Source organism: Cupressus sempervirens, chromosome 2 (assembly GCF_028749045.1).
Source record: "Cupressus sempervirens isolate cs-2001-9-10 chromosome 2, ASM2874904v1, whole genome shotgun sequence".
NCBI lineage: Eukaryota > Viridiplantae > Streptophyta > Pinopsida > Cupressales > Cupressaceae > Cupressus > Cupressus sempervirens.
Window position 1 is genome coordinate 177,002,411 of NC_143119.1, and position 9,893 is coordinate 177,012,303.

Below are 9,893 nucleotides of genomic sequence, written 5' to 3' on the forward strand. Positions count from 1 at the left end.
TTTCTTTTTTGGTAGTTAACTATTCTTTGTTTCGGCGACCCCTCCCACCTGCATTAACAAATGTTATTTATGTTTGTTAAACTATGTTTGACCAAAAGTAGAGGTCATCGTTGTTGGACCCCACACCCAACGGTGGCACATTGCATGGTCATACCTGTCAAGGCATGCTACTTTTTCTTTTTCCCCATGTAACATGTTGCTTTATGCATCAGAATAGATGGCTCACATGATATTTGCATCAAGGCATGAAAATGGGTTTGTTTAGGAATCATCTCCAAATACAAAAACCACGTCAAAATGCACCATGAGTGAAAGGGGTAGCAGATATATACATCTAAATTAATATCAAGGATTATAGTCTTTGAGCAACATTAGAGATGGATCTTTATTATAGGATATATATATATATATATATATATATATATATATATATATATATATATATATATATATATATATATATATATATATATATATATATATATATAGCGAGCAAGAGAGAGAGAGAGAGAGAGAGAGAGAGAGAGGAAACCATTGTTAAATAATTGATGATATACAAATAAATATTTATATTTATATATTGAAAATATATTCAATCTTATTACTATTTGGCTAAGAAGGTAAGATTGAAGTGTTACCAAAGAGGGGCTTGTATAAATCAAAGAAATGGATTTTTGTACCACAATAGGGTAGGGATTAGTGTTTTGTAAGCCTTCATGATACAAATTTGGGCTTGGAAACTTTGAGGGAATCCATTGATAGTGGTGTCTAGGAAACTTGGAAGCATTGACTGGTTCCATCCTTGGATACAATTCGATGTGAGGGTTAAAGAAGACTTAAAACTACTGAGATGCGTGACTAAACCTATCATGATATTACAATCCAAGCCCTAATCAATAAATATACTATATTATAGTTATATCGCAAGTAGACAATCTAGTTTGCTAATATATTTGAGTGATTTGGATTGAAATGAATTTTTATTTGTTTTATTGTGATCATGGTGCAAATGTTGGTAGATCCACAACTCTTACAAAATTAAGGATACACATTCTATATTAAAAAAAATTATAATTTCAACTAAAAAAATTTCACTAAAGATTGTATTCTTTAATATCTAAATTTACAATTATATTTATCTTAAATTTTATGCTATGATGGTTATACAAAAGTCAATTGGACGTTAACTCAAATTGAGTTTGAAGTGCAAAGAATATGCTAGAAAAATACAAAAATAAAAAACATCTTAAAGTATCATCTATAAATAATTTCTGAACATAAGTTCTTACATTGGAAAGAGTTAATTAATAGATACACTAAACATGAGATTAAGGTTCTAACACAGACAAAATGGTAAAAATTAGACTATTCCCACCTTTTCTTCTAAACTACAAAGTGTAACCTTTTCTTTTTTGGTAGTTAACTATTCTTTTTTCCGAGGGCCCCTCCCATCTCCATTAACGAATGTAGTTTGTGTTTGTTAAAACGTGTTTGACCGAATCATTGTTGGACTCCAAACCTAATGGATGCACATTGAATGTTCATACATGTGAAGGAATGTCATTTTGTCTTTTTTCGCATGTAACATGTTGCTTTCTGCATCATGATTGACAATTCACATGATATTTGCTTCAATGCATGAAAACGGGTTTTTTTTGGGAATCATCTCCAAATAAAAAAACCATAAGTGACAGGGGTAGTGAATATGTACACCTAAATTAATATTAAGGAATATAGTAATTGAGCAACATTAGAGATAGAGCTTTATTATAGGTACCATTATAGAGGGGCGGTGGGGGGGGGTGCGGGGTGACCATTGTTAAATAATTGATGAATATACTTAAACATGCAAATAAATATTTATAATGATATACTAAAAATATATTCAATCCTATTACTAGTTGGCTAAGAAGGGAAGACATAAGTGAGAGAATCCATTGATAGTGATGTCTAGGCAACTTGGAAACATCAACTGATTTCATCTTTGAATAAGGTTGGATGTGAGTGTTAAAGACAAATTTAAACTAATGAGATGCATGACTAAACCTATAATGGCATTACAATCCAAAATTTAATAAATAAATATTCTATAAATTAAGGCCCTCACATGGGACATTACAATTATATCCCTAATAGACATTCTAGTTTGTTGATATATTTTAGTGATTTAGATTTAAATGAATTTTTAGTCATTTTATTGGAATCATGGTGCAAATGTTAGTAGATCCAAAAAATCTTAATTATACTTATTTTATATTAGAAATCATTTTGATTTCAAGTTGTTACTCTTTTATTTTTCTTCATCCTTAAAGTCAATTGTTTAAGTCTTGGGAGTGCCTAAGTTGAAGTTGAAGTTGAACCTTTGGGTTAGTTCAAGTTTTGTCACTAGCATAGAATGTTAAAAGTAGGCCAGTCATTCTCCTAATCGTCAGCGTTCTTATTTGCATATGGGAAAGTTGAAGTTGAAGTTGAACCTTTGGGTCAGTTCAAGTTCAAAATCCCAAAGATCGTCAATGCAAAGTGCACAGTTCAATTCAAAGTTATAAGTTGCTCAAAACTCCAAGATCTAAGGTTAGAAGGTGATGGTAGATAATGAGATGTACATTAGGAAAACTCCAACATGTGATTCATGTGTAGGTATTTTTTTATATGTTGTTATAGTTTTAATACAACCTGTAAGCACAAATTTCTATTAGCATAAAAAAAATAGTCACAATGTAGAGGGCATAACTCTCAACTCCACAATTGGATCTTATTGAATTTTGGATATGTTGTCCAAAATCATGTTTTTAAAATCTTCACTGGAATGATCTTCAAATTTAGCCAAGGTCAAAAGTTCTAATGGACTGTATGTGGGTCTATCAACATACCAACAAATACAAATGTGCTGCAATCAGAAAAGCAATCATGTTGCGGGGGTCATAGGTTTCAATCTGATCGTTGGATTGAGCTAAATTTTGGATATGTTTGAGGAAACCTATTTATCTAAATTCTCTCAAAGTCATTTTGTAAAATTCATTATGGATCAAAATTTATGACTATCTAAGTGCAGCAATGTATAAACTACCAATGACAGTCACAGGATCATGACAGTAATTTGTTACTAGCATATGCCACCTATCCAAAAATGCACATGGGATTCATTTTAAATTTGGTAAATAGATTTTTAATGTTTTATGAAACTTTAAAATGGCTCAACTATTAAATATTCTAAAGTGATAAGAAGAAGATTATTCATGAGAATGATTAAAATAATTTCAAAAAACGGTTACTAGAATTGAAGTGCAAGTGAAAACTGTTATTTATTGTGAAGATTTCTATGTAATGGGGGTTCTTCTCTTCACCAGAAGTTTTGCAGCTACAGGGAGTGTGAGAATACATTTTTATGTGTAGTGATTGTAACAGGGAGGAGACATAGAAGTTTTATTTATATTTTTCTGCAACTTGACTGTAATGACAGAGATAAAATTATAGTATTATTATTTTGTTATGCATCTGAAATAAAAAAAAGTTTCATATATCAGATTTTAAAGTCTGAATACGATTTTCTTGGATTGAAAATGGTTATATAATCATTTCTTTCATGTTTTAGGTGCAGTTCTGCATTGCCATTCATAGTTAGCAGAATAAAATAATGTTTCTTTGCAATTCCCCTGTGATATGAAAGACTGGATAGATGGTCATATGACTGTTTGTTCATTTTTCTTTCCTCATTGTCCAGTATATAAATCTTATAATTGTATTTCTCCCATAGTGATGGATAAATGCTAAAAAGCCTTTGCCTTCTGGTAAAAGACATAACCAACTATTTAAATTCTTTGTATATCTTTCTAAGAGGGAGTTGTACCTCTCAATTCAGATGAAAGCGATCAATCTCATGATAGTATTTTCAATTGTTAGTGGCAATTGTTCTTCTATTCAGGCATTTTGAGTGATTCTTTTTATTTAATTTTGGAAGGACAAATCTGTTTACTAACACAAGTAAAAAGATTTGTAGTCTTTAGAATCTAAATTTACAATTATATTTATCTTAACATTTATGCTACAATAGTTATATAGAAGTCAATTTTGAGGTTAAATTGAATTTAGATTGAAGTGCAAAGAATATACTAGAAAAATACAAAAATAAAAACATCTTAAAATATCATCTATAAGTAACTTCTCAACATAAGTTCTTACATTGGAAAGTGTTAATTTATAGATACATTTCATAGTTTTGTAATAATGTGTGTTTGTTGTCTTTTTCATATAGAACTTTTTCTAAAGTGTTCCATTTCCAAAAAAATCACATTTAAATGGCTTGTTGATTTATTTCTTATTACTAATTCATGCAATCATTTTATTCATCTTATGATCATAGATATTAGTTTTGCATTCAAAAATAAAAACATCTTAAAATATCATCTATAAATAACTTGTAAACATAACTTATTGCATTGGATTGAGTTAGTTTATATATATATATATATATATATATCAGATTTTCAGATTAATGCTTGCTTATCCGCTTTTTCATTTAGAGCTTTTAAAGGCTTTACAATATTTAACATCAATTTTCAAGTGTGTATTATTCTTAAATAAATGGTAGAATAAGTAGACATATTTAATACTTACTAGTTAAATCAATCTTTATCAATTTAAGAAGTAACCTTATTGGGAACTTTCTTTTAGTTGAGGGCTTGATTTGAAGGGCAATTAGTCTTCATTGCAATATCAAGACTTCACTGGTGCATGGTGTAAGCATTGGAGCAGGTTAGACAAATCCAATACAACTTTTAAAAGAAAATACACAAGAGAAGGTAACAAAGAGTTCATGTACATATTTATATTTCAACTAGAAGGCAAATGAGATTCAGCCTAGACACAAAAGGCAAGGGGCAACCTTATTTGATGATAAAATGATTAATGTGCCAATATACAACCAAAAAAACATCTTGTTCTTGGAAACCGCCCTTTTAACATCAATAGATGTCCTCAAATACTTGTAAGATCATCTTTAAGTAAGTCCGATGACACCAACTCAACCACTTGGAAGAACTTTTACTATACATTCGAAATAAAACAATGCAAAACAATTGATGATTCTTATTTCCATCAAAAATAGGCCTTCTTGTAACCACAACAACCTCCTACAAACAAAATAAAAAATCTAAAACAAACCTCCTAGAGACAATTTAAAAATCTAAAAACAAAACATTTTTTGAATGTTGATTGATTGTGAACCTTACGGTGCTTGTAAGACGAATTTTTTTTAAAATGCTGATTGATTGTGAACCTTATGGTGCTTCTATATCAGTGCAACATGGTCGATTCCTAGGCTTGAGGCAACCACACCCCTTGTAAATCTTTGCATGATGGATGCATGCACTACATTTCACTACATTGAAATGCTCATGCTCATGGCTAGTACTATGATTGTGGTTATGGTCATGACGATTTTCATGATCACAAACATGGTGAGGGTTATGCTCATGATTGTAACTATGCTCATGATCATGGCTCTCTTTGCAAATACCATCATGATTATCATGATCATGGCTCTTTTTGCATATACCGTCATGATTATCATGATCATGGCTCTTTTTGCAAATACCATCATGATTATCATGATCTTCAAGATGACATGCATTGTGATTCACATCTGAAGTGTTGCAACACTGACTTTTATTGTGGAGATGATCTGCATGGCCATTCACATCTGAAGCTTTGCAGCATCCATCATCATCACAAATACGATTAGCGTGGCGAGTTTTCTCTCCTCTCAAGAGAAGCATGCTATGGAATGTTACGATCAGGCAAGTGCCTGTGTCTGCTAGCATAGCCATCCACAGGTGGATATAACCCATGAAAGTAAGTACCACTAAGGCAACCTTAGTCAATAGGGAGAATATGATATTTATGTATATTGTCCTCAGTGATCTTCGTCCTATTTTCACTGCACCAGCAATCTTCCTTATGTCATTAGACATGAGAGCTATGTCTGCAGATTCCATGGCAACCGCAGAGCCTTCCACGCCCATAGCTATCCCCACATCTGCTGCTGCTAAAGCTGGAGCATCATTAATTCCATCACCAACCATGGCAGTCATGCCCTCCTGCTTTAGCTCTCCAATAAATCTCAACTTATCCTCTGGGAGTAATTGGGCATGACCTTCAATTTCTCCTACCTACATACCATCACCAGGGTGGCTCCATCAATTAGAAAAGCAATAATAGCATTGCCTACTCAAATTAGCCAATCAAGGTACGTACCTCTTTTTCAACTTCTGTAGCTGAAGCAATAGTATCACCTGTGAGCATGACCACTTTGATTCCTAATTTCTGAAATTCACGAGGAAGGAAAAAGTAATCTATGAAAACATAAAATAAAATATAATGAAATATATCAGATTTCCACAATCTATGTAAATGCGTTTTTTTCCTTGGTTCGATTGTGTAAGTTTTTTTTAGCATCATTGGTTCGGATCACGCTACATGATCCATCATCTTCTCTTTTATTGCATCCTAGTGATGGATCATATAGTGTGATCCGAAACGTAAATGCTAAAAAGAACTTTACACAATCAAACCCAGAAAAAAGGAAAAAAAAAAAAATTATGACCTAGATCCCAAAATTGGAAAAACTGAATCCATTGTGAGAATAAAAGCATTAACTGCCAACCTTTATTTTGTTAACTGCTTTTGGTGCTTGTGGCCGGATGCAGTCTGCGACAGTAAATGCCCTTACAAATTTTGTAACTATTCCAACATATGCTACTGTGGAACCTTCCATATTCCATGTGTCTGGTACATCTATAATCAACGACTGGCAAACTATTAGCAACCTAAAAAATGTAACAAGAAAAACTGATTAATGTTGCGGGGGCAAATTGTACCTTGGCCCCAGGAAAGCCGAGTTTTCAAACGGCTGTTGCCAATGGAAATATTCTGGCCATCAATTACCCCACAGATGCCCTCTCCTTGCAATATACTGAAATCTTTCACCTCGGCAGAAGGCTCAATGCTCTCTTGCCTACAGTATGCTACCACTGCCATGGCCATAGGATGTGCCGATTTACTCTCCAGGCTTGACATCCTGTATATATGCTTTTGATTGTTGATCCCTTATTACTTTACACATATACGATGAAAACAATATGTTTCTGCAAGACCTACTACAGGAAATTTCTACATACCAAAGCAGCAAATTTTCTCTATTTGTAGCCTCCGAATCCAAAAACTTGATGTCCACCATTCTAAATTGCCCTTCTGTGAGAGTCCCTGTCTTGTCAAAGGCTACCGCTTTGAGCTTTCCCAGGGCTTCTAGAATCCCTCCACCTTCAATGAGAAGTCCAAGCCTTGCAGCAGTAGCCAACCCACAAGCAGTAGCAACTGGGGTAGAGATGACAAGAGCACAAGGACAAGCAGATACAAGAATAACAAGCGCTTTGTATATGTATTCATGAGTACCCAACGACCGCTTGATAAATGGCACTATTGCTACTGCTATTGCGGCTAATACAACCACTGAATATATAGGATGAAGATGGTTATAACTTATTTTCAATGTAAAAACTAAGGCACAACCAAATAAAGGTTGTTATTTCAACAGACCAGCTAACTCTTCAGACGTTCTTCATATGACTATGCTCAGTATACTAGGGTGATCTAATGCCATATCAAGCTTTGGGTTAGGGCTTGGTTTCTTCAGATAAGGATATAATTAAAACTCAACAAAAATTTATCCGGGTTTTGTTTCAACAGCATACCTGGGGTATAGTACTTGGCAAATCGCTGTACAAACTCCTCTGTGCGGGACTGTTGGTTTTGAGCTTCCTCCACAAGCTTTACCATCTTGGCCACTCTAGAGTCCTCTGCCTTGGCTACAGCCTTTACACTTAAATACCCTACAGTTCAAAAATAATAATGACAGATCTTTTCAAGAAGCTTTTTTTCATTGTATCTAATAGTGGACAACCTTGTAACTCTGAACATTCAGAACTAAACTAAAACTAATGCTCATTATCCAGGTATTCAAAGAACTAAACTAAAACTAAAGTTCGTTCCTTCAGATTGTTTAAGGTTGTGACAGATCTTCTTAAAAAAGCATTTTCCTAATGTAGCTATTAGAGGAAAACCTTATATCAGTAAGTTCTCAAAAAAACTAAACTAAAACTAATGCTAATTATTCAGGTAGTTTAAGGTTACCTGTAAGATTCATGGTGCCACCCCACACCGGCTTTCCCACTTCTTTTTCCACAGGCACTGATTCACCTGTCAAGCTACTCTCATCTACAGAGCTTGTACCAGCTATCACAACGCCATCTACGGGAATGCTTTCACCGGCTTTCACAGCCAAGACGGTGTTAATTTCCACATTCTCGGCAGGTATTTTTTCCCCTGTTTCCTCGACCACGGCTGTTTGAGGCACCAGATTCATCACAGCCGATATAGCCATTCGAGCCTGAACCAGCCAGATATTTAACCCTAAATCTCTAAATTCAAAAAAGCTCAAATCCAAAAACAAATGGAAATTCAAAAAAAAAAATCTGAACCCTGTCGGCGGATTTAGATTCAAGCCATTCAGCCAATGTAAAGAGAAAGACAATGGTAGCTCCTTCTATATAGTCCCGCAAGGCAATCGCGCCTCCCACTGTTTGAAACAACAGATGTTCATTAAAATCGTACCTGAAAACCAGCCATTCTACATGTCGATTGTACCTAGTTCTGCCCACGGCTGCTTACTTTAAAATCGCCAAAACAAAACAATGATTAATCAAGGATATTTCGTTCTTGCTTGTTAAAGATACCTTTTCGAGAGAGAAAATAATTTCAGCACATAAAAAATTAAGGAACAAATTTGCGTAATCGCAACCCCATTCATCGGGTAAAATTGAATAAATTATCGGACGATCAATACTGACAATTGAAAAAAAGCATATGTCAAGAAATCCCTTTCCATCAAAAAGTTCTTAAGCTAGGTAATACGAAAATAATTTCATTTTTTCCCCTAATCACCTGCAATAAGCATGAGAACATTTATGTCCAGAATTAAACCTCGAACGGCCGCCAAACTCCTCAACAGTATTGGGGGAAGACCTACAGCTATGGCTGCCAGAGCAACAAAGCGCAAGGGACGATAATAATAACCGAACAAGGCAATCGCGAGAAAGAATCCGGAGGCCAGAGTATAGGGACTGGGCCATTTCTTCCCACTTCTTACTTGCCCAACAACCCTTAAACTCGCATCTAATCTCGCCCCATTCAAAACATTAACTGCACAGCACAAAAAATAAAATCAATTCGGCCATCCATTTACAAAACTTGCATATAAATATGTTGTACCTAATTGTGAAGGCTGAATTGAAAGCGCATCGTGCAGAACAACGACTGATTTGGAAGGCACATTCACGGAAACCTTGTGGACTCCAGGCAGAGGCTCCAGGAGTTTCTGTATCACGACCACTTCCGAAGGGCAGCAGATGCCCATCACGTCCATCATAGTTTTCGTCAAATCCCGATTCTCCCGAACCTCTGACACTTCCATGATTTCTGCCATGAAAGAATGAACTGCGTGTACTGATGCTTTCTGCCGTGAAAGAATGAACTGCTATTTATAAACCTCTCCCCTTGCCTTAAAAATACTATTTTTTATTTTCCGCCATAGAGCAGGCGCGCTTGACCGTATCTTTTTAAAATGTTAGTATTAGTCTCTGTTTTTTATGGTTTTTCCCAAATATGAACTTGTAGTTTAATTTGTTGTAAAGGTTCAAATTTTTAAGCTGTGAGTTTCTTATTGTTGCAATTATGTTTTTAATTAATTTAAATGTAAGAATTTTTTATTTTTTTTCATAAATATTATAGTTTAATTGGTTGACTACAATAGACGAGAATGTATGTGATCTAGATGAATA

The 9,893-nt window shown here is 34.3% G+C and overlaps 1 protein-coding gene across 1 annotated transcript; it reads right to left on the minus strand.

Moving 5' to 3' along the window:
* Window positions 1–5,276: 5,276 nt before the first annotated feature.
* LOC149571640 (cadmium/zinc-transporting ATPase HMA2-like) lies at window positions 5,277–9,538 on the minus strand. Its single transcript, XM_089815714.1, has 11 exons — window positions 9,325–9,538; window positions 8,998–9,255; window positions 8,535–8,632; window positions 8,188–8,443; window positions 7,749–7,886; window positions 7,176–7,506; window positions 6,876–7,075; window positions 6,662–6,792; window positions 6,253–6,321; window positions 5,659–6,167; window positions 5,277–5,538 (listed from the first exon to the last, which is right to left on the minus strand). The coding sequence occupies exons 1-11, from the start codon at window positions 9,536–9,538 to the stop codon at window positions 5,277–5,279; spliced, it is 2,466 nt and encodes an 821-aa protein (XP_089671840.1).
* Between the last annotated feature and the right edge of the window lie 355 nt (window positions 9,539–9,893).